Source organism: Girardinichthys multiradiatus, chromosome 14 (genome assembly GCF_021462225.1).
Source record: "Girardinichthys multiradiatus isolate DD_20200921_A chromosome 14, DD_fGirMul_XY1, whole genome shotgun sequence".
Taxonomy (NCBI): domain Eukaryota; kingdom Metazoa; phylum Chordata; class Actinopteri; order Cyprinodontiformes; family Goodeidae; genus Girardinichthys; species Girardinichthys multiradiatus.
Genome location: NC_061807.1, coordinates 21,506,406 through 21,531,809, shown reverse-complemented (window position 1 = coordinate 21,531,809; position 25,404 = coordinate 21,506,406). Strand labels below are relative to the sequence as shown.

Sequence of the window (25,404 nt, the reverse complement as noted above, 5' to 3'; positions counted from 1 at the left end):
ACTGCTGGAGAAAGGCACCAGCTCCCCTGCAACCCTGTACGGAAGATGCAGGTATAGAAAATGGGTGGATGGATGAAGGGAAAAATAGTTTTCATTCAGTCCTGAAAGAGGGGTTATTTTCAGGCAAATTGTTTGGCATGTTGTAATTCTTCTTTTTGCCACAAAAGGCGCCATAAAGTCAATCTCTGATCTTGACTGACAGTCAGAAAGTTTTATTTCAGAACAAAAATAAAATAAAATATACAAAGACCAAATGAGTTAAATACAAGAAAAAGAGTATGTAATACATCTGCCCATTATTTAATTATTTTTTGATTGCCTTTAGGGGCCAAACTGAGAAAAAAAGACACCTGGAAAAAATCTGTTCCAAAACAAATCCAAAACACAAAATATAAAAGGTTTAATCATGAAAACCACATATACATTTTGATTAGACTTAGATAGAAATCAAACACATACCTTTCAGGGCCTCTGTAATTCTTAGAGGAACGCTGACCTGGGGTTTTTGTGCAATCATATCAATTAAAAAAGAGATTGAAACAAAAATCCTGTAAATTAAGATTTAATTAAAAGTCTGTTTACATATTCCTCCACATGTCCAGGTAGTGGTATACAGGGTCGCACGGCTGAACAAATGAAGCTAAAGAAAACCACTGTAGTGTGATATTTAAGCAGCATTTGATGTTACACGCATGAACCAAAGTATAAATTGCACTTTATGTCAAATGAGCACACATCTCAACAGTACATTAATATTTCACTATACATATATATCAAACTACATTCAATGTAAAGAAACAGAGAGAAAAAGGAAAAAAAATGTGAGAAAAGGCTGTCATGAATATATAATTGACGTGTCGTCATAGTTGACACAAAAAGTTAGACAAAGCAGATTTACTCTTGTGATGTAAGGCCTATAAGTTGAAGTAAATACACAGTAAGCACACACTAACATGCAAATGCCCTCTTAATTTCCACCAATGTTACATTTGCAGATGTGTTTTATGATGCCTCATCATGAGCTTAAAGTTCCTTCATATCAACACAAAACTGGCATCAGTAACTAACAAGGAATGCTGCTCAGACCCCAACAAAATGTATTCATTTACAAAAACAAAACTGTAGAAAAATAAATAATGCACCACTTAGTATACTGAAACAAATACACAAATAAATGATCAAAAAAGAAACCCTTCTTCAGACATACATAAAAATCCAACAGCTGTAAAGAAATTAGTTTTTTTAGCTGGAGCTGCTGGTGTGATTAAAAACAAAAGCACTGGTTTGTACAGATCCACCTTTTACCACGATCCACTTGCTGCTACCACATCCGCTCTAACAGTAAAAAGATCTGATTATTCAGCGTTTTGCTAAAGTTTTTCTACCCCTTGAACTGTTTCACATCTAGTCATGTTACAATCACAAACAAACTTTAATATTTTTGGGAATATTTCTTGTGTTGAATCAACACAAAGTAGTACCTGACTGTTAAGTGGATACATGGTATACTACATTTGGTTTTCTAAATAAAAACATTTGAGAAGTGTGCCATGCCTATGTATCTACCTAGTTTTATTCAGTGCAACGAAATGCCTTCAAAAGCCAGCTGTTATTTTAATCTGAGTATAAGTGCAGCTGTTCTGTGAGGTTTGCTGGAGAACATTAGCTAACAAACAGCATCATGAAGACCAAAGAACACACCAGACATGTCAGAGTTAAAGTTGAGGAGACATTCTTTGTAGGATTAGGTTTTAAAACAATATTCAAAAGTTTTGGCGTATTGTTCAGTCCATCATCTGGAAATAGAGAGGCACAGATCTGGTCTTTATGGTAGAGTGGCAAGAAGAAAGACATTGTTGAAAGAAAGCCAAAATAATTCCTCTTTGCAGTTTGGTAAAAGTCACGTTGGTGACATAGCAAAGGTGAAACCGTGTGCTTTAAACAGATGAGACCAAAGTTCACCTTATATGCCTACATGCAAAATTATACATGCAGTAAATTAACATCATGAATACACTATGCTCAGCGTGGTGGTGGCAGCATCATGCTTTGAGGATGCTTTTCTTCAGCAAGGACCGGGAAGCTGCTCAGAATCAATGGGAAGCTGGGTGTAGCTAAATACAGAGCAAAACTAGAAGAAAACCTTGCAGGAGCACCTTAAAAACCTACAGTCAACCTGCAACGAAATGGTTCAGATCAAAGCATATTCATCTGTAAGTATAGGCTGGACTTAAATTTAATTGAGAATTTTTGGCAGTACTTGAAAACTGATGTTCACAGATGCTCTTCGTGAAATATAAGCTTGAAAAGAAGAATGGGGAAATATTTCAGACTCTAGATGGCTCTAGGCTTGAAGACACAGAGAAAGGTTGCTCAGCAAATAATTAAATAAGGAGGCTGAATACATGTGCACGCCACACTTTTCAGGCTTGTATATGTAAAAAGAATAATTAAAAACCATTTTCCTTCCACTTCACAATTATGCACTAGTTGTTACATCTTAAAATGTAACATAGATGAAGGGTTTGTAATGCTTTTCCACTCTACATGAAGAAAACAAAAATACAGTATTACCTTGCATAGCACCTACAATGTTAAAATAACCATTTTAATGCTAGAAATATGAAAAGGTGAATGGACTTGTGTGAAATAAAATATATAAATCTAAAAATTCTGATTATTTTTGCTCCATGGTATGAGGAATGTGATACAACTGGCCAGACTGGTGTTGGTGGAAGATGATAAAAGTCCTGTAGTTTATTAGATGTTTTCACTCTATACTTAAGACAATATACAAGATGAATAGGAGGAAAAAAGCTTGGTTTATGATAACCTCTCCTAATTTTAGACCTAGAAATCTGTGGGATTAGATAAATCTTATTTAAACAGCCTTTGGATACACTTAATCAAAAAAGAAAGTTTCTGTTTTTAAATCTACATTTTCTAAACAGTATTCATGCAGCAAACTTGACTATACTGTAACATGAGATCCCTTGCAACAAGTTCAGCATATTTTCAAGCGTATTTTTTAAACCAAGAGTACCTTATAGACTTCTAGAACTTGAGTAGTGTGACAGAGCTTTTTCCAGGAATAATGTTTAAGCAGCTGCATTACTGTGGTGCAGTTAAGCCTCAAAAGTAAAACGCGAACTGTAGAAAAGTTAGACTTTTAGCTACTTCCATTCACTTTTACAATCTTTAACACAAGCACTCTGCAGCTTTCATGGATATATGGTTGAAATTGATGCCATCTTACTGTATAATCAGGTAGAGTCATTCTTGGTGACAAAACAAATGAAAATGAAAACCATGCGCAATGTCTTTTCAGTCCTCCCCAAACAAAATGTCTCCTTCATTCTGAAATAAACACCACTTAAATGGTTAAAAATAAGGTATAAACTATTTTGATAAAGGAATGAATAAAAGCTTGAGGCACCAAAGGCTATTATACACAAAATACAAATGATGTGTAAAAAATTAGTAAAATGATAAAAAAAAAAGAATAAAGAAAAAAATCACATTATATCAACGTTCTCAGATCTCAATGCGTTTCCCAACTAATCTCACAGGGAGAATGAAGAGTGACTCTCCTGCAAAACCCATTTCCATTCCCGTGCTCACCAAGCACGCCTGTCCAGGCTCCAATCCAAATCCAGACTGATTGGTTTTCCTGCCAGTGCAGAGACCCTTGCCGATCTTGATCCAGAGATGTGCGACCCTGAGGAGGCGTCACACTGACGATGCTGAGCCCCATGAGTGCAACGGCAAAAGCCTTCTAAAACTGTTGGTGCCGCAGGCCTCGCCACAAATAAAACAATTACAGACACCTTTACTATCAGAAGGGGAAGGAGGGTACTCAGGCTACAAGCCATGGTGTGACTCCCTTAAGAAGATTAAAAGAAAAAAAAAGTTACCATTTCAGAGCTTTGGGCCTTCTGGGGTTTTTTTCCCACACAAATTATGAAGTAATCACATAACAGTGACATGTATGTACATTACATTTAAATATAGTACACTACTCATGCTTTTTCAAGGGATGGGGAGGAAGCAATGTTCAGTCAGCTCAGTGAAGTCTTTTTCCCTTTTCATATGTTTTTTAGTCCTTGAGCGCATGGTGCCGCATGAATAGTTGGTGAGCTCATGGAGACAAAACAGCACACGACATTTAGCATTGTGTTAAGAAGCCAGTCCAGATCCCATTTCCTCCACTTCCCAACTCCACTTCTTCTCATCTCATTCGTTCCAACCATTAGGATCTGGCGGGACTGCCACGCACCAGTCCGAGCCATGCAAAAATCTAAAGACACAAGTTCTGTCGGCAGCCGAGGATCTGAACTCCATTACGAAGCAGATGTGAGACAGCGGGACACACACGCGTGTTTTTGTTTCCACACCGCGATGTGAGTAGAAGCAGCTTACAGACGGTTATCTCTTTTTTTGTATTGTTGCACACATAGACATCTTTTCTTTTTGACTTTTTCCATTAAAAAAACTATAAATACCATATAAGAAGCATTATTTACAAACTCCATGCGTTTCAGGTTAGAGTGATCACTGCAAAAAAACATACAAAAAACAGGTTGTTTTAATCACTTTGAGTAGGTCTTTCACTTTTAACACATAGTGGGCTATTTCACTCAGCACTCGTATATTGTTCTGTTTAATTTATCAGAGATCCCATGCAAACGCAAAGAAGCTGAAACCCACATAAGAAAAGCTGTCTTTGAGTCAACAAAATAAAAGAAACAATTACATTTCTTAAAGTAGAACCAAAATCACTGAAAGAACCATTAAGAACATTTTGATTAAAAGGCAAATACCATAATTTTTTACATCTAGAAACCTAAAAAATCTAAAATCTGCTCTTCAATTTTTTTAAGTGGATAAGTAATTTCAAAATGCACTTCTCTGAGCCCCTATAATCACACCTCTCTAAAATGGCATCAGCACTAGCACACGTGGATGTGTCAACCTTTCTGATGGGAATATATAAACAGGATATGGGATTACTTAGTGGCAAAACAGTCAAAGATGGAGTGAGCAGTCATACTTTTTCCAAAGATCCTGCTCTTCAGGGAAATTGTGTAAGATTTGTGAAATAAGGCAGATGTCTTCTTACACAGCAAAAACGGTCAATGTTTTAAGCAATCTTTGCTCCAGGGTTACGAAACGATTTGAATCTTGAGTTGGAAGGAACATCCGAAAGCAGAGAAACAAAGACACAGCAGATTTTATGTAATGGTGATAGCAGATAGCTCTAGCAAAGTCATCAGCCAAACCATCGAGGCAACCTTGTTCGTGATGTTTCTCAGGTAAAAAAATGTGTCATTGTACTGTGATTTTTCCTTTTATGTGTTCTGTCAGTAAAAATTATCAACATCCATGGATCATGTTCAAATCAATAGCTTTTCTCTTAAAATGTTCATCCAGTATCATAATTAGTTGCAGCAAAGTTATGGTTTTTTCTCAGTGTCTGAGCCAAATGAATGACTAATTGTATGTGTGTATGTTGGCCTCTATTTCAACTACCACATGTGTAGCATTAGCATGAAGTGACTTTTTAGCCCCAAACATGTGAGAAAACTAAATGAAGACAGACCAATATAGTCTGAGTGGTGTGAGAAAGGGCAGATTTTCAATAACCTTTTCACAGCTAAATTACTATAGGGTAGTTAATCCCATGTACGTAAAAAACTAACTATTTGTTGAAAGGTAAGACTTTGGTTGCTTCTATTTACTACAATGTTTTATACAATTATAGGCTATTCTGGTGACAAAGCTGTTGAGATAAATGCGAGTTGTGGTGTATACCAACGAATCGTAGTAACAATGTTGGTCAAAATGGAAGACGAAATTACCATGTTTGCACGAATGCTGCCTAAATTTATTGTTTATGAATTGCAGTTTTTGTTATAAGCTAATATTCTCTAATGTGGAGAAATACAGACAGACTGAGCTCACATTTACAGTACAGACCAAAAGTTTGGACACACCTTCTCATTCAAAGAGTTTTCTTTATTTTCATGACTATGAATATTGTAGCTTCACACTGAAGGCATCAAAACTATGAATTAACACATGTGGAATTATATACTGAACAAAAAAGTGTGAAACAACTGAAAATATGTCTTATATTCTAGGTTCTTCAAAGTAGCCACCTTTTGCTTTGATTACTGCTCCGCACACTCTTGGCATTCTGTTGATGAGCTTCAAGAGGTAGTCACCTGAAATGGTTTTCACTTCACAGGTGTGCCCTGTCAGGTTTAATAAGTGGGATTTCAAGCCTTATAAATGGGGTTGGGACCATCAGTTGTGTTGTGCAGGAGGTGGATACAGTACACAGCTGATAGTCCTACTGAATAGACTGTTAGAATTTGTATTATGGCAAGAAAAAAGCAGCTAAGTAAAGAAAAATGCGTGGCCATCATTACTTTAAGAAATGAAGGTCAGTCAGTCCGAACAATTGGAAAAACTTTGAAAGTGTCCCCAAGTGCAGTCGCAAAAACCATCAAGCGCTACAAAGAAACTGGCTCACATGAGGACCGCCCCAGGAAAGGAAGACCAAGAGTCACCTCTGCTGCGGACGATACGTTCATCCGAGTCACCAGCCTCAGAAATTGCAGGTTAACAGCAGCTCAGATTAGAGAACAGGTCAATGCCACACAGAGTTCTAGCAGCGGACACATCTCTAGAACAACTGTTAAGAGGAGACTGTGTGAATCAGGCCTTCATGGTAAAATAGCTGCTAGGAAACCACTGCTGAGGACAGGCAACAAGCAGAAGAGACTTGTTTGGGCTAAAGAACACAAGGAATGGACATTAGACCAGTGGAAATCTGTGCTTTGGTCTGATGAGTCCAAGTTTGAGATCTTTGGTTCCAACCACCGTGTCTTTGTGCGGAGAAGAGGTGAACGGATGGACTCTACATGCCTGGTTCCAACTGTGAAGCATGGTGGAGGAGGTGTGATGGTGTGGGGATGCTTTGCTGGTGACACTGTTGGGGATTTATTCAAAATTGAAGGCATACTGAACCAGCATGGCTACCACAGCATCTTGCAGTGGCATGCTATTCCATCCGGTTTGCGTTTAGTTGGACCATCATTTATTTTTCAACAGGACAATGACCCCAAACACACCTCCAGGCTGTGTAAGGGCTATTTGACCAAGAAGGAGAGTGATGGGGTGCTGCGCCAGATGACCTGTACTCCACAGTCACCAGACCTGAACCCAATCGAGATGGTTTGGGGTGAACTGGACCGCAGAATGAAGGCAAAAGGGCCAACAAGTGCTAAGCATCTCTGGGAACTCCTTCAAGACTGTTGGAAAACCATTTCAGGTGACTACCTCTTGAAGCTCATCAACAGAATACCAAGAGTGTGTGGAGCAGTAATCAAAGCAAAAGGTGGCTACTTTGAAGAACCTAGAATATAAGACATATTTTCAGTTGTTTCACACTTTTTTGTTCAGTATATAATTCCACATGTGTTAATTCATAGTTTTGATGCCTTCAGTGTGAAGCTACAATATTCATAGTCATGAAAATAAAGAAAACTCTTTGAATGAGAAGGTGTGTTCAAACATTTGGTCTGTACTGTATATCCTTGGGAAAGGTGATTGTCTGTTGAGTCTCCAAGCTACTGCTTCCCTAAAATAATTTCTCCTGGTTTGCTCCTTCTTCCTTGACAAAGTGACACTGATGAGCTTACAGTCTATCTGGAGACTTTGTATGACTTTTTTTCTAGGGTGTCCATTCTGTTATGGACTGATTCCCAAATTAAATGTTTCCTATATAACTTCATCACACTTCAAACATTTTTGGCTGTGAGCTCCGCTGCCTTGTGCTAGGCATCTTTCTTTTACACTTTTCTACATGCTTCTCCACTTCGGACATGAATGCTTCAAGCCCAAACACAAATAGAATGTAAAATTGAAAAAATAATGATATAAGCCTTTTAATGCAAAATTCTGTTTGCTATTAAATATAGCTCACTGTATTTCCTATACTAATTGTAACATTGCTGAAATTTACTGCCTGAGATTATCTCACCTTCTGCCAGCAACCAGGCATTGGTAATCCATCTGGACCCTGTTTACAGAAAAGTAATAGTTAGAACTGAAACAATAATTGACTGTTAACTTATGTTTAACTATTACATACTGTGATTAGAAGGCTTATACTTTATGCAACACTTCATATATGTCAAAAGATTAACTATTCTTAAAAAGAATTCAAGCAGTAAACACAAATCTATAAAGTTCACTTCTGTTGAATAGACATGCCGTTTTAATAAAATGACAGCAACAAAATGTTTTTGATTATATTGTCTCCAATTTACCAGGTTTAGTTAGTGTATTTTCCAGACGTTCACATTATTTTTGAGAAAAAAATGAACATTACAAACTATCCTTACTTTTTTTCTTCTTTTTGAATTCGAGTAAGTAGACTTTCTGGAGACCTTATTATGATATTTAAATCAATGGTTCGTCAGACATTTTGAAGATCTTTGAAAAGTTTATTTGAACTTTGGATGCTTTTTCACTTATTTTCAGTCCAGCAGTTGCACCTAAAGGTGAAAATCATTTTGTTGAGGAAAATTAGAGCATAATTTCAGCAATTTATTTCATTTGGCTCTCTGTCACAATTTTTAATGGCTGATTCTATTAACCACTTTATATCAAAACAGGAAATATGTCATCAGGTTTAAATCATTAATCGCTACTTGTTTAATGTAGCTGTGTGGTTCTTTTGCATTTCTTCTGTCCTTTACTTGTTGTACATTCATGCTGATTGTTGGAGGCTTTATTATGACACGGATGAGCACCACAAGCTGAAATGAGCATAAATATAAATATTGTTATTCTTTTGATAACGCAGATTTAGCCTCTCTCCATTTTACAACTTTCAAAATGGTAAGGTTCTGCCTTTGGAAACAAAAGAAAAAGCAGCCAAAACACAAAGAAAACGTTTTTGGATAATTGCAGAAATCTTGAAGAATGACTGATAGGGACACTTTAAATAAATTTAGAGAAGTCTGGGTGTTTGGAAGTGAAATATATAAAAATTTACCTGTTACCTGGTAAAGTAAGGGTGTTTCATATTTTTTATCAAATTTTAGCTGGTTTCTGACTGTTAGTCTGAAAAAACATAATACATTTCATTCTACTCAAAAATGAACCTATGCACAAAATACACTGAAAAACGTTGTTCATGCACGTTGTGGTGATTCTGCTGTTGGATGTTACTATAGTTGACCCTGGGCTGAGTTTAAAAACAGCAGTAAGCTGAAAAAATGGCAACTGGAGACACAAAAATACATCTTCACATAAAAATAAGTTTAATTGAATGAAAATATAATTTCACATCTAAATGTTTTCTTACCCACTATTATGGACCTAAATTGGGGCCATAAAGTTTGTTCAAATGAAAACAAATTTAACCTGAAAAATAAAAGTTTGTTCAAAAGAAAAACATTTGAACCTGAAAATGACTTTGAACCTCCACCCAAAAAATGTGAAAACTGGAAAAAAAAGTTTTGCAACTGATGTGAAACTGGAAAAAAAAAAAGTTCAAAACTACTTTTCAGATTCAAGTTTTTTTTTTCGAACTTGCAGATTTTTTTTTTCGGCTTCAAACTTCTGGCCCTGTTTTGGCGTGGGGGGCGGGGCCTCAGATCACTGGGGTGCAGAATCATGAGTGACAGCTCAACACAGTGGCTGAACAACATATTCCCAGCTGTTGCACTCAGGGACCGTGGGAACTGGAATTATCTGTAATACATCATCGACATTCTATATATATATATGTGATTGGTTTTGAAAGATAACATGCTTAACCGATAGAAACAGCTTACGTGAATACAAGACACGCATCTCAGAGGAGAAAATATGATCTTAACAGATTTGCACAGCATTTTAAGTCCGTGTTGGAGATTTCCCATGCTCTCAACATAAAGCAAAAGAACCGCCAGACTGAAACCAGATGAAAGCAGATGCAAAACGAGAAGGTATTTTCCAAATATCCTTGCATAATTAAGCCTGGACTTGTTTTCACATGGACTGGAATCTGGTTTTGGTTTCTGGTGCATTTTTGCTTAAAACGTGTTTGGTCTTCATTTAGTGAAGTGACTCACAGCCAGGGGCAAACTGGCATACGGGACAACCGGGGAATTCCCCGGTGGACCACTGGTTTAGTGGGACGGTGGTTCACTTCAGCCCGTGAAGTGAACCACCGTTTTATATATATATATATATATATATATATATATATATATATATATATATATATATATATATATATACATACAGGGGTTGGAAAATGAAACTTAAACACCTGTCATTTTAGTGTGGGAGGTTTCATGCCAATGCCAAACGTCGGTTTCAAAGGTGCAAGGAGCGCAAATCTTGGGCTGTGGACAATGTGAAACATGTATTGTTCTCTGATGAGTCCACCTTTACTGTTTTCCCCACATCCGGGAGAGTTATGGTGTGGATAAGCCCCAAAGAAGCGTACCACCCAGACTGTTGCATGCCCAGAGTGAAGCATGGGAGTGGATCAGTGATGGTTTGGGCTGCCATATCATGGCATTCCCTTGGCCCAGTACTTATGCTAGATGGGCGCGTCACTGCCAAGGTCTACCAAACCATTCTTGAGGACCATGTGGATCCAATGGTTCAAACATTGTATCCTAAAGGTGGTGTCGTGTATCAGGATGATAATGCACCAATACACACAGCAAGACTGATGAAAGATTGGTTTGATGAACATGAAAGTGAAGTTGAACATCTCCCACGGCCTGCACAGTTACCATACTTAAATATTATTGAGCCACTTTGAGGTGTTTTGGAGGAGCGAGTCAGGAAATGTTTTCCTCCACCAGTATCACGTAGTGACCTGGCCACTATCCTGCAAGAAGAATGGCTTAAAATCCCTCTGACCACTGTGCAGGACTTGTATATGTCATTCCCAAGACGAATTGACGCTGTATTGGCCGGAAAAGGAGGCCCTACACCATACTAATAAATTATTGTGGTCTAAAAACAGGTGTTTCAGTTTCATTGTATATACATTGTATATATATATATATATATATATATATATATATATCTAACAATATATATCTAACAATGACTCTTAAAGGAACGACTCTCAAACAGTTTCTAACTTTCAGCTCCTTTAATTTAAATTAGGCAGAGGAATGATTAGCGCCGAGGCTCTCGTGTCGTACCGTCGCCGTCTGTAAAAGGATGACAAAGAGCCCCGAAAGAAGGTTACATATAGTTTTATATCTGGCACTCCAATGCAATGGATGTGCCCTCCCTCAGTGATTATCAGTAGACTATGTGTCACCATTGTGGTGTCTATCTGGTATGTTGTGTAGTAGCGGGTGTCCATACTTAATCTAAGTGTGCTGCTGCATTCTAATCAAACCAGTTATACCGGCTGCTCCACAATCAACCCCAGTGCCCCAGCCACAGGTCATTCATGACAAACCTTGGGCCATTTATCCTAGTAATGTGTGTCGATGAGCATTTTTGTCCTATTCTAACAAAAGGGAAACATTAGAACTTATGCTTTATATCATTATGGTATAAATAGGAAAAACAGCTATGAGTCATATAAATAAAGGTAATCCCTAACAGGTTGATGTGGCATAGTTTAGGGCACAATGGTCCAGCAAAATATCAGCGCCCCAGAAACTGTCGCCTCTTGTGTACTTGATGTCGCGCTCGCCCTGTGTCTGTGCAGGGCGGTGGGCCGGTGGTTCACAGGCTGAAGTGAACCACCGGCCCAACGTCTGTGTCTGTGCAAGGCAGTTATTAAAAACTTAACATTCACAAAATAAGAAATGCCTAAGCCAGCAGTCCACCGCGGATTTCCCGGTTGCCTCGTATGCCACAGTCACTTCACTAAATGAAGACCAAACACGTTTTAATCAAAAATGCACGAGAAACCGAAACCCGAGTCCAGTCCATGTGAAAACAAGTCCAGGCTTAATTATGCAAGGATATTTGGAAAATACCGGCTTGTTTTGCATCTGGTTTCATACCGCTGCTTAGTCTGGCGGTTATTTTGCTTTATGTTGAGAGCATGGGAAATCTCCAACACGGACTTAAAATGCTGTACAAATCATATTTTCTCCTCTGAGATGTGCGTCGTGTATTCACGTAAGCTGCTTTTATCGGTGAAGCATGTTATCTTTCAAAACCAATTACATATACAGGTCCTTCTCAAAAAATTAGCATATTGTGATAAAGTTCATTATTTTCTATAATGTAATGATGAAAATTTAACATTCATATATTTTAGATTCATTGCACACTAACTGAAATATTTCAGGTCTTTCATTGTCTTAATAAGGAGGATTTTGGCATACAGCTCATGAAAACCCAAAATTCCTATCTCACAAAATTAGCATATTTCATCCGACCAATAAAAGAAAAGTGTTTTTAATACAAAAAACATCAACCTTCAAATAATCATGTACAGTTATGCACTCAATACTTGGTCGGGAATCCTTTTGCAGAAATGACTGCTTCAATGCGGCGTGGCATGGAGGCAATCAGCCTGTGGCACTGCTGAGGTCTTATGGAGGCCCAGGATGCTTCGATAGTGGCCTTTAGCTCATCCAGTGTGTTGGGTCTTGAGTCTCTCAACGTTCTCTTCACAATATCCCACAGATTCTCTATGGGGTTCAGGTCAGGAGAGTTGGCAGGCCAATTGAGCACAGTGATACCATGGTCAGTAAACCATCTACCAATGGTTTTGGCACTGTGAGCAGGTGCCAGGTCGTGCTGAAAAATGAAATCTTCATCTCCATAAAGCTTTTCAGCAGATGGAAGCATGAAGTGCTCCAAAATCTCCTGATAGCTAGCTGCATTGACCCTGCCCTTAATAAAACACAGTGGACCAACACCAGCAGCTGACACGGCACCCCAGACCATCACTGACTGTGGGTACTTGACACTGGACTTCTGGCATTTTGGCATTTCCTTCTCCCCAGTCTTCCTCCAGACTCTGGCACCTTGATTTCCGAATGACATGCAGAATTTGCTTTCATCCGAAAAAAGTACTTTGGACCACAGAGCAACAGTCCAGTGCTGCTTCTCTGTAGCCCAGGTCTGGGGAATGCGGCACCTGTAGCCCATTTCCTGCACACGCCTGTGCACGGTGGCTCTGGATGTTTCTACTCCAGACTCAGTCCACTGGTTCCGCAGGTCCCCCAAGGTCTGGAATCGGCCCTTCTCCTCAATCTTCCTCAGGGTCCGGTCACCTCTTCTCGTTGTGCAGCGTTTTCTGCCACACGTTTTCCTTCCCACAGACTTCCCACTGAGGTGCCTTGATACAGCACTCTGGGAACAGCCTATTCGTGTCTTACCCTCTTGCTTGAGGGTGTCAATAGTGGCCTTCTGGACAGCAGTCAGGTCGGCAGTCTTACCCATGATTGGGGTTTTGAGTGATGAACCAGGCTGGGAGTTTTAAAGGCCTCAGGAATCTTTTGCAGGTGTTTAGAGTTAACTCGTTGATTCAGATGATTAGGTTCATAGCTCGTTTAGAGACCCTTTTAATGATATGCTAATTTTGTGAGATAGGAATTTTGGGTTTTCATGAGCTGTATGCCAAAATCATCCGTATTAAGACAATAAAAGACCTGAAATATTTCAGTTAGTGTGCAATGAATCTAAAATATATGAATGTTAATTTTTCATCATGACATTAGGGAAAATAATGAACTTTATCACAATATGCTAATTTTTTGAGAAGGACCTGTATATAGAATATCGATTATGTATTACAGATAATTCCAGTTCCCACGGTCCCTGAATGCAACAGTTGCAACAGTTCAGCCGCTGTGTTGAGCTGTCAGTTATGATTCTGCACCCCAGTGATGTGAGGCCCCGCCCCCCACGCCAAAACAGGGCCAGAAGTTTGAAGCCGAAAAAAAATTATCTGCAAGTTCGAAAAAAAAAAACTTGAATCTGAAAAGTAGTTTTGAACTTTTTTTTTTTCCAGTTTCACATCTGTTTTTTTCAGTTGCAAAATGTTTTTTTTACAGTTTTTACATTTTTTGGGGGGGGAGGTTCAAAATAATTTTTCAGGTTCAAATGGTTTTCTTTTGAACAAACTTTTATTTTTCAGGTTCAATTTTTTTTTGTTTGAGCAAACCTTATGGCCCCAATTTAGCTCCATACACTATGTCCCATTGAATGTATGTGCAAATGTTGCAAATGTATTCATGCACCTTTTGTCTCATTACAGCTGAAAAATCTATTTTATTGGGATTTTACAGGATAGACCAACACTATGTATTGCCTAAGTGGTAGGAAATAAAGTGTTTCACATTTTTTAACCAATGAAAATCTGAAAAGTGAGACATGCATTTTTGCCCTTGCTCAATACAATCTTAAATTGCAATTACAGCTCAAAGACTTGGGCTATGTCTACCATTTTGCACATCAAGACACAGACATTTGAGCCAATTGAAGGTCAGTCAAATTAATTTTCAAGTCTTGGCACAGATTCTCAATTGGATTTAGGTCTGGACTTTGACTTTTCTATTCAAATGCATGAATAAACTTTAATCTAAACCATTCCATTGTATCTCTGGCTGTATGTTAAGGGTCACTGTCCTGCTGGAAGGTGAACCTTTGCTCCAATCTCAAGTCTTTTTGAGCCTTTTACAGATAAAGAAAAGCTTCCTCACAGCATTATGCTGCCATCGCCTTTTATTAAATAGACTTTACAATTGGGTGCTTTTTTTGTGTTTCCTATTAGATAAAATCCTAATAAAATACATTGACATTTGTTGGTATAAAGTGACAAAATATGATTGGAAAAAAAAGTTAAGGGCAAAGCACAATATATGAGCTTGCCCAAATTTTGTTCAACCCATTGTAGCACAATGTTCATGCATCATACAGTGTTGCTTCTGTGACATGAGTGTCAATAAAATCAAACAAATCAGTTTAAATGGTATAAAATGCAGCAGGTCTGCAGTGGCAACCAACTGGATGTTTTTTTGTTGTTGTTTTCTTGTAGTGGTCTGGCCCAATTGGTACAAGAACAGGAAGGGATAAGAGAGTTAACGGATTGAGAGAGGGATCCATGCGCTTGTAGCATGGCTAACTCATCAGTATAAGCAGGTCTGTGTTAGCATCAGGTTAAAAGGAGGGCTCAGTAGGGTGGACACATAATTTTTAGCCTTTTATTCCAGTTTTATTCAAAGGGAAGACAGGAATGAGTTAAAGGGATAGACCAAATGAATCAAGTATAATTAATTAATTCTGTATATTTCACATGTGTCATCTAAAAGAGGCTGTTTGCAGTAAAGAGGTTAGTGTTTGTGGCTAAAATGGAAAATGAAACTGCGATTAAATAAAGTGATCATGCCTGTCAAGCTCTCACTTCATGCATGAGTGTGTTTAATTTTTATTAATGGACCGAAGGTGAGTGGCATGCACAGGTAAGAGGTTTAGGAAAAAGAGAAATACTGTACCAATTGGCACGGGGCATCCAGCCCGTCCAGACCTGGCTGCCCTGGTTCCCCCTTTTCACCCTTAAATCCCCGGAAACCCTGTTTGCAAAGATGACCTAGGAGTGTTACTGGGAGAGAGGTGGACGACCTTTACCCCCTGCATCAGTCCGCCTTAACAGACTCGTAGGGAGTGTGAAGGAGGAGCTTCCCTGTAAGCTTTCCGACTCCACATTCATGCCCAGTCGAATGCTTTTGGGATTTAACTGCAAGTCTTTGTATCTAATTTGATCACTCAAAATGATCACTATAGTATTTCAGAATTTTGTTGGTGATTTCCCGACTTTAAGAGCAAGACGTTGGGAGTCAATGGACTTAAAGTGAGCTCCATCCTTGCCTAGAGCGACCGCTCCACATAGCTGGTAGGCAAACTCCAGCTTACAGTTGGGACATACCAATGGGCAGGGTGCATCTAATCCTGGGGCACCCTGTTCTCCTTTCTCGCCCTTAGGCCCTTTTTTGCCCTTCTTTCCCTTCTCCCCCTGTGGATACAAGGGTTCGGTCAGGTTAACTTCATTTTATCAACAATTACGACTGCTATGAGGAGAGATTAAAGAAAGGAAGTCTATGACCCAAAAAGGAGTAAAGGCACAAGGTCAGATAAGTTAGATAGGAGGGGACACAAGACAGAATTGGATATTCTTTAAAGGAGGGGAACAAAAATCAGGGAATAAGGTAGAGTGGGAAACACTTTATCAAAGTGGTGTCAAGGGCACGAAGGATGAGAAAGACTAGCAGGGAGAAAACCACCAGAAAAAACAGAAAAAGTCCAAACTGTATCACTTTAGAATTAAGTGACACCATATTTCTATAAAGTCATAAATGAACACTAAGAAATGCAAACATTTTAAAAAGAGTCATATTAGCACGAGTATAGTTTCTAAGTTGTACTTCAAATCATCATTCTAATAATCTAATTGACACACACTCTTCACTGACATGTATTTAAAGTGGTAGATAAGGGCTTTATCAGAACAATAATGACTGAATATCGTAAGTCTTAAAAACTTTAAGTCCCCAGCTGAGACAGGGGAAGTGTTGCCTCTGTGTGGTTTTCAGTCTCTGGATGTTTCCCTAGAAGGGGTGCCATCTGGGGATTCTGTTATGATTATTGGGAGCTTCAATGACCATGTGGACAATGACAAAATCACTTACAGGTTAGTGATCTAAATATGAGTTATTATAGTCTGAAGAGTGTTGTGCATGCTGTGGCAGGAACTAGATCTTTTGGCAAACAGCAACGGTGATGGAAGACATTAAGTTCAAGAAGAAGGCGTTCGGGGCTTGGTTGTCTGTGGGGACTCCTAAACAGCGGACAGGTACTGGGTGCCCCGAAGAACAGTAGCTTCTGTAGTTGTAGAGGCAAAAACATGGGCAGGAGAGGGATCGGTAAAAAGCCTGTGAAGAAAAAGCTTTTGTTGGCCTCAAGATAGTTTTAGTAAATAATTTTATGGCTCAGAACGACTAGTGTTTGAAAGAGGGACTGTAGACTTGGAAGAGGCAGTATATGAGGAATCGGCGAACAAGTGTCCATCAGCATGGCTGAGGTTGCCAAAGAAGATTAACAAGCTCCCTGGCAGCAGGGTGCCAGAAGTGAACAAGACTTGTCCCCGAATTCTAAAAGGTCAGGACATTGTGTAGCTGTTGAGGCTTCAATGTTACATGGAGTACTGGTACAATACCTGTGAAGTAGTGGACTGGGGTGGTGGTCCAAACTCTTAGGAATGAAACTGTGGTGGTCCAAACTCTGGATGAAAGGAGACCAGATGGCCCTGCTGGTGTTTTACTGCAGGTTTCATCCTGGCTGCTGAGCAGTGGACCAGATCTTTACCCTTGCAGAGCTGCTAAGGGGTTGAAGGGAGAGTGCTTGACCAATCCACATGGGTTTTATTGGGTCTCAAGACGGATTATTACCTTCAAAGCATTCTTTGGAGGAGGGTCTGTGGTAGCATGGAGTGTTTGGGATGCTAATAAAGGCTCTCTGTATGCTTACAGCAAGGGCTGTGTCTTCATTCTTGGTGTACAACTGGGCTTGTTCCAAGGACAGGTTGGACACAGTCAATGTGAAGATGCACTTTAACAACTCAGCAGTCCGAAGCAACATGTATTTTCTAGATTATGAATGATAAAAAGAATGGCACAAGGAAGATGTCTGTTATGCATTTTATGCATCATGCCTAAAGTCAGTGCCTCTGAGTTCCACACCACAACCCCCTTTGTTTCTGTAAAGTTGGCTTCATTTTTGAACCCTTAGTCACAGAATGTGGTTGTTTTTATTAGTGATTCCACCATGTTTTTGAGACTGCACCACAGAACTGTTTTGTGATTGAGACTAAAGACTTCTCAGCTTAATTTCAAGCAAATTCCTGATGAAATTAACCTGCTTGCTGACTCTAGATAATTATTTCAGAAACCTGAACTCACTGATTAAAATGTAAAAACATATGCATCGAGATTTTATCGTAAAAGTGCATCTAATCACAGATGCTCCATCAATGAACTGATGTACTCAAACGATTACAGGGATCTGTACAAATCAGTTTATTCTTACATCTCTGATGTCTATGATGAGTGTATGTCAACATCTTATTACTGGTGTTAAGAACCTGAAAGAGATACAACATTCAGATCTGTTCTATGTTAGAAAACAAGAAGCAAGACTCAATGCAATGTATGGCAGGGAAACCGGATATAGCTTCTTAAATCCAGTGTCTAAAAAATATATATCTATAAGAGAGACAAACAAAGTGTGCAAAAACAAGGGAAGGAAAGGTTAGCAACAGGCTCAAGAAATGAGGGAAGTGAAATGTGTTACTTTATGTTCATGCATGGAAAACATGGAAAACAACACATATATGACACTGAAGAGCCTGTTGTCAATGGACATGTTTGGATTTATATGTTGATCGCTCTCTTTGATGCCTGAAAATGAAGTTAGATTTGAAACAATGAGATGGTAAAACTATTGAAAAGGGGAGAACAAAAATTTGGTTTGAGAGGACTGGGGGTGATAGTTTATGTGTCTGCAAACATAAAGAAAATTCATTAGGATTAAAAAGGCAAGTGACGTAAATTAGGACACTTCTTTTTTAAATTACATTGTACTTTAGAGGGGAAAAGTTTACCCCAAACTGGGGGATGAAAAAACCAGCTACAAATACTTGTGAAAGATTTCCACACTGTCCATTGACATCAGTCCTATTGGGTTATGGGTATTATTAAGCCATTACACCATATCTACATCTACCTTTTCTCCTCTCTCCCCATCGTCGCCTTTATCTCCTTTTAATCCAGGCAACCCCTGTAAAGGTACAATTTACTTAATCACTCTGCCTTAACGGACAGATCAGGGTTTTCTCATCCAAACAAAGCAAACAAGATCAGGATCAAACAGAATCTGAAGGTAATGAAAGATGATCATTGATGTGCATTTATTTATACCAAAAAAAGGTTGTGACCAAAGAAAAAGCTGTTCAGTTTGATTGTACATGATTCAATTTTAAATTTATACAAGAAGAAGCTTTCTAGATAATGCTATGTCAGCTTCTGAAAAAATCTGCAGGGTAATGTTTTAGTAATGTAAAGCAATATTTGCTTCCTTTTCATTATCAGTTGTGAACAGGACTTATTTCCTCAATGAATTATTTTAATCTCCACCAAACTTTGTTAGTGTGAAGGTGATATCCTGGAGGACTCTGACTGAATCTTGAAAATTGCAGTAGGAGTTTAATTTGCCTAATTAATTTTAATACTGCTCACATATGCAAGAAATACAAGTTGGAGGACCATTTCTTCACAACATAACCTAAAAAGGTTTGGGTAATTCCCTGCAAAAACCAGAGAAAATTATACAGGATCCTTCCTAACACCCCAAAAACAATCGTGTACAAGTAGAATTATGGTGAAAAAATGTCAGCTACAAGCTTCAGGTGGCAAAATTGTTACAGTAATATTGCTAAAATTAAGCGAATTTAGAAGAAAAACAATTACAAACAAATGAGTAAAAATAAATAAACAGCACACAAACAATCCTTTGAACCTTACTTTTATATCAAAGTTCATTGGACTTTAAAATCCCTTCTTTTCTAACTTCCTGTATCAGCTAGCTGTGCTTCTGGAATAATGCTGATTTGTACATAAACAGAAACATTAGGAAGAGATTGGATATTGGTTTCATTGTAATTATTTGAACATAAAGATTTCCTTTCCCCTGTAAAGCTAGGCTGTTTCTACTTATAAGCCAAAGACGTCGGACCAACTTACATCTAAACCTGGTGTTCCAGCTGCTCCCTGGAAATAAAAGAAAATTTAAAATGCTATTATTGCCAAAGCCTTGACTTTCACAAATTCTGATATTCTATCAATATTATGAATACAGTGTCAATCCATTGCAAGAAGCAAATACATGAAGAAATTCTCAGCCAACGAGAAAACCTTTCAAACTGTTTAATTACTTTATATTAAAGGGTAAAATCTAAAACTATGTGTATTATGACATGTCGTCCCAAACAACAGCAGTTTTGCTTTTTATGTCTGCAAATATTAATATGACAATATAATACAAATGTGAGTGACCAAAACAAACAGAATTTCATTTGCTTCTTTTATGTTGTTATAACCCAGAAAAACTGATTTGTCTTTTTCCTTTTAGTGCAAATTACTGCACAGACTCTTACTTTGTTATAAATGCTTATAATGACAAAATTTATATCAAGGAAATTCAGTTCCAGACATGATTTTAAAGCCTGTTTGTAGCCTGATGTCTATGAATTGCATGATAATGTTGTGAGACTTACTGGTAGTCCATACGGTCCTCGTGGTCCTGGCTCACCTGGTGCACCTTTCTCACCCTGTTACAAATAAATCTAGGTTAACACATTTTTTTGCATTTAAGTAGTTGTCAATTAAGAACTTAAGAATGGAATCTCAGCCTTACAATGTCACCCTTCGGCCCGGCCAGACCCGCTGGACCCGGAGGTCCGTCTGTGCCCTGCAGAGAGTAGTGTTGCCAGGGTGAGTTTGAATATTTTAAATAATACCGGGTCTTTCTTCATGAAATCATTAGCACAAACAGTGTAATTGTACAGTAATTATATAGGAACTGAGCTACAACCAGCACACACAGCTTGTAGACGTGCAGTGGCCACAAAGGATGCTTACAACACCGCTGACACAGTTAATGTATGAGTGTATGTTAATGTGACACAGGACAAAACAAGAGTCTCAAAATGTTTTGTGTAGCAGCTTTCTGTGCCTTCATTTAACTTAGAAGATTGATAACATAAAAAGTATATAAAAAAGCTTAAATTATTTGCAGTTTGGAACAATGTGCAAATAATATGGTGACAAGAAAAAACTGAAGAAAAAATTAACTTCATGGAGGGAGAGAAAGAAAGAAAGATTGAGACTGATGTTGGGTGGTGAAGCCCCTTGATCACATGACACTCACCCTAATTCCGGGCTTGCCGTCCAAGCCGGAGGCTCCCTGTGTGGTTATGGAGGTATGAGTGACATGAACAAGGCGGGATTAGTACCAGATGAACACTGTTATTAGGACAGGTTGATGGCAGGGCTCACAACAACTAAATCACAGGGAGTTTTGGCTAAGGTAGTCAGTCCAGGCAAATGAAAATGAAGACAGAACATGGAAAAGGCACTTTGGACACACGCATGTACAAACATACATTCATATGTGTACCCAATCCTTAATAAAATAAAAAAACAAAATCTAACGAAGGAGTGAATTTCTTAAAAGATGTTGTGTTCTGCGCTGCTCAACATACAGGGAGACCCAGCGGTCCACGGTCTCCTTTGTGTCCTGGTTCCCCTCTCATGCCCTTCAGTCCATGTAAACCAGGCTCTCCCTGCAAAACGGAGAAGCAGAAGATGATTATTACAGTTAAGTCCAAAATTATCTATACCCCTGATAGAATCTTTGAATTTTAAACACGTTTTTGGAGTGGATAATGTTTTGAAGTGGCCCATTGGAACAATAGGATGATGGCCTCCTTGCCATCACCCTAATGTTCCAATTCCAACCTCAAAGATAAACTGTCAAAATACCAGTGGAAACATGGAAAAAGCTGCTCAGCAATTATAAGAAGGGTTTGAATGCTGTAATGTGGAGGAAAACCTTCCATTAATTATTGAGACAAGCGTAAATAATTTTCGTCATGTCACTGTACATTAAAATGTAAATTAAAACAGGTGAATTATTTCTTCTTGAAATAAATACTGCTTTGTTTATTGTCTTCTGAGTGATGCCTGTCGCATTCTGACAAAAAGTTCTTGGTTAAAAGACATACATTTTATAATTAAATATACCAAAGGTATGAACAATTTTTGCACTAAACTGTATAAATAAGTCTGCATCTCTCTATTTTAAATGACATTTACCTTAGGGCCAGGGAAGCCATGGGGTCCCTGAAAAACATTCAAAGGGGACATTTTAACCCACACAGTAATATGAATAATGACAGTAATTAGTTGATTTAAGCACATCAGACTGTTTTATCTGGAAACCTTGAAGACATGAAATGGAGAGGTGAACAAGTTGAACGTACAAGTTGTGTGTTATTTTTATGTTTTGATCCGAGTGACCTTATAAAAGCGGAACGATACTATTTTTATTACACAGGCGATTCCAACTGATGTGTATCAGCTAAATGTACGTCAGGTCTGTCATCTTGGTCTGAACGTGCTGAAACATGAACAAAGCATTTTACATACAATACAGTCTTGGCGTTAATAAAAAAACAAAAAACAAAGAACAAACTGCTAAAAAAAAAATGGAAAAAAAGAGTTCAACAGGTTCACCTTATTGACTTCATTTCGTGTATGCAGAAAATACTTTCAGTGTACAAAATCCCAAAACTCACCATAGGTCCTGGGGGCCCGTGGGGTCCTGGTGGCCCTGGAGGACCAGTTATCTGAAAATGTAGTTAAATTACAAAAGTCTTCAAATGAAAGCCATGTTTTGATAACAGTAGTGACCTGTATGGCTGTGTAACCAGCATCTGTCATACCGACTCTATTTAATTCGTTTTTATTATACACACGCTACTCACAGATGGACCCTGTGGACCTGGAAGTCCTGGATCTCCTTTATCTCCTTTTGCTCCATTAACACCCTATAAAGAACAAGAATTATGAGATCAAGAGTTTGAAGATGTTGAATAAAGACACATTTGAAACCTTTGCTACTCTGATGGTCTGTGTGAGTCTTACAGGTAAGCCAGGTAAACCACTGCCTCCTTTCTCCCCTGACGCCCCGGGCATTCCCATGTCTCCTTTGGAACCTTTAAAGCCCTAAGAGAGGTCAGACATGAATGAAATGAGAATTGTAACTCATCATACTACAAATTACTTGACATTACACAAACCTTATTCAAAGTGAATTCATTTTCCGTGGTGTCTTCACAAAGCTATTTCATGTGCAAAATGCGTGCTAAACCACTGTTTAAACTTCTAATTGTCAAACTGCACATAAAGAAAGAGTTGCACTAAAAGGGGAGTGCTATTGAGAAAATATCATCTCTGCAAAAATGCAGTTTATTAACATTTAAAATGAGGTGTTCTGTTGTGGTATTTGTTTTTTACTACATTTGTCTAAATTACGTTCAGAAAAAAACAGCATGCCCTTTTAAAAAACAGTGTTGCTTGCAACACAGAGCTTGCATACAATAATTACCATGTGTTGAAAGCTGGTGGTAAATTCTAAGCAGGAGGAAGCAATAGACAAAGAACCTGCTGTTTCTGGGACTTTTTAAAAAACAAGGCAGGGATGTAAAGAAAGGCAAAACTGATTCTGTCTTCCAGATACGTGGTTACGAAACACACTGATAATTCTCTACCCCGCTCGGTTCATTTGAAGATTGTGGGAAGACCTGGAGCACCTTTTGTAAAATATTATTCTCCTACTTTATGAACACCTCTACCCCTAAGTTATTTGCGCCTTAAGAGAGGACAGTTGCAGCCTGGTATAAACTTCCCCCCCAATTTCTCACATCTGCTGAACTCCATTGCATGTATTTGGTGCAATCTGCGAGGCGGCACAGAAATGGAGAAGATGGCGAGTACAACGATGCCCAAGTTATTTAGAAAATTACAATGCTTTGCAAATGTATCCCTCTGTGTACAGAAGAAAGCATTCTACTTACTCTTTCTCCATCGAGTCCAGGAAGACCGGGCAAACCGCGATCTCCCTGAGACCACACAAAAAGACAGCATTGTTACAAAAATATTCCATATTCAATTCGATGTTTGGATCTTGCACAATAAGTACTACGATACAGCATGTGTTAGTACAGGTGACACCCAAACCATCCAAAAGGATATAAGATATAAAACATGACAGGAGAAAATGCTGAGAATGGTTACCTTAAAGCCTGGGGGTCCTATTGGTCCAGGCGGCCCAGGAGGACCCTATACAGAAACAGCGACAGAAAGGTAGAAACCGATGATAAGTCTGTTCAACTTTGAGAAAAATCTATATATTCTCTAGGTGATATTTTAACAGTCAAATGTGACTGATTGAAACATACAACAGTTTTTAAATGGAAAAATAAAAACAATATGAGAAGTTGTCACAATGAAATCATTTAGACACGACATTAGAAGTCAGTCTTGCACCTTGAATGCTGAAGTGAAAGCCACATGCGTAGATCAGTTGAGTTATAAAAGTAACAAAAATCACATTTGGCTGTTAGAATGTGAGTGCTGCATTATAATGTTACAAATAACCAATACTCTGCCATTTAAAAAAAAAAAAAAAGGAAAACATTTTTGTTACGAAATGGAAAACATCCATATGTTTAACACAAAAGCAAGTTTGAGATTATTAACTTCAGAAGAAATACATGAGACGTAAACCAGATAGAGATCCCACCTCTATGTATTAGATTATCTTTTAATGTAGAATATGATTCTGACACTTGTTGAACAGTTAAAACATTGGTTTTGAAAAAACAAATCAAATTAGTTAAAAATGAATATGATGAACACAAGCCAAACGTTGCTGAAGGCTGAGGACACTGTGATGGGGATGCAGGCTTAGAGGCAAACACAACTTCTAAATGGCTTACGATCAAGACTGTGAGGGACGTTCCTAAACAAGCAATAATTCAGAAAATCATGAGAACCTATAAGGAGATTTAACAGGCGGTGATGAGGAGAACAAACAATATGGATGTCACAAGTCCCTGAAATTATATCACTTTCCAGACACAGGTATGGAGAAAATTAACCACTGCTAAATATCTCTGGAGTCAGAAATCAACACCTCTACATGTATGACAGGTATTTTATTCCAGAGTCTGTAGGATTCCAACATTAACTTAATGAGGCACTGATTAACTGATCACCTGAATCCAACAGAAACAACAATATCTGCTGGACAGCATGGACCAATGCATGAAAACTGAGCTTTAAGATCGTTATTCCATCAAATATTGTCTTCTGAATTCTTCCTAAACTGAAACATTAGTTTTGTGTTGTATAAAAATGCAGATGAACTTGTCTGCGTATTGTTTGGGGTCTTAAAACAAAGCCTTGTTTTTCCCCCTATTTTCTTATTTTGGCCATTTGTCCTTTAATGCAAATAAATGTTCAAAATTACCAAGTTTTTATTTGGAATTTCTGAGAAAGTTGTTAATAATTTATTGGATTAAAAAGGTTAATTTTACTGAAACACATTTCTAAAAATATAACATTTTGAGTAACTAAACATTTTGCTGTCTCTTAATTTTATTTTTTAATCTGGATACCAAAGAGGAGTGTTTCTGAGATCCCAGCAGACGGACAATCACAATATGATGAAATATATGTGTCCTCGACTAAATTCATTGAAGTTTTAGATATTTTTTCACTTTATGCT

At 38.2% G+C, this 25,404-nt stretch overlaps 1 protein-coding gene across 13 annotated transcripts in view; it reads right to left on the bottom strand.

The window, feature by feature from the left end:
- Window positions 1-196: 196 nt before the first annotated feature.
- Window positions 197-25,404, bottom strand: part of LOC124880679 (collagen alpha-1(XXV) chain) — a 255,026-nt gene continuing 229,818 nt past the window's right edge. For 7 of the 13 annotated variants that reach the window (XM_047385935.1, XM_047385946.1, XM_047385933.1 and 4 more), the window contains 15 exons: window positions 23,910-23,954; window positions 23,690-23,734; window positions 22,758-22,838; window positions 22,598-22,660; window positions 22,409-22,459; window positions 21,927-21,953; window positions 21,314-21,394; window positions 20,980-21,015; window positions 20,467-20,520; window positions 20,327-20,380; window positions 19,794-19,820; window positions 18,778-18,831; window positions 15,926-16,012; window positions 8,048-8,086; window positions 197-3,883 (listed from right to left, as the gene is read on the bottom strand). In XM_047385935.1, coding sequence (XP_047241891.1) covers window positions 3,857-3,883; window positions 8,048-8,086; window positions 15,926-16,012; window positions 18,778-18,831; window positions 19,794-19,820; window positions 20,327-20,380; window positions 20,467-20,520; window positions 20,980-21,015; window positions 21,314-21,394; window positions 21,927-21,953; window positions 22,409-22,459; window positions 22,598-22,660; window positions 22,758-22,838; window positions 23,690-23,734; window positions 23,910-23,954 — 771 coding nt within the window. In that variant the 3' untranslated portion in view covers window positions 197-3,856. Of the gene's footprint in view, window positions 4,555-8,047; window positions 8,087-15,494; window positions 15,573-15,925; window positions 16,013-18,777; window positions 18,832-19,793; window positions 19,821-20,326; window positions 20,381-20,466; window positions 20,521-20,979; window positions 21,016-21,313; window positions 21,395-21,926; window positions 21,954-22,408; window positions 22,460-22,597; window positions 22,661-22,757; window positions 22,839-23,689; window positions 23,735-23,909; window positions 23,955-25,404 lie in introns of all 13 variants that reach the window. The other 6 variants (XM_047385936.1, XM_047385938.1, XM_047385934.1 and 3 more) reach the window with 6 other exon arrangements.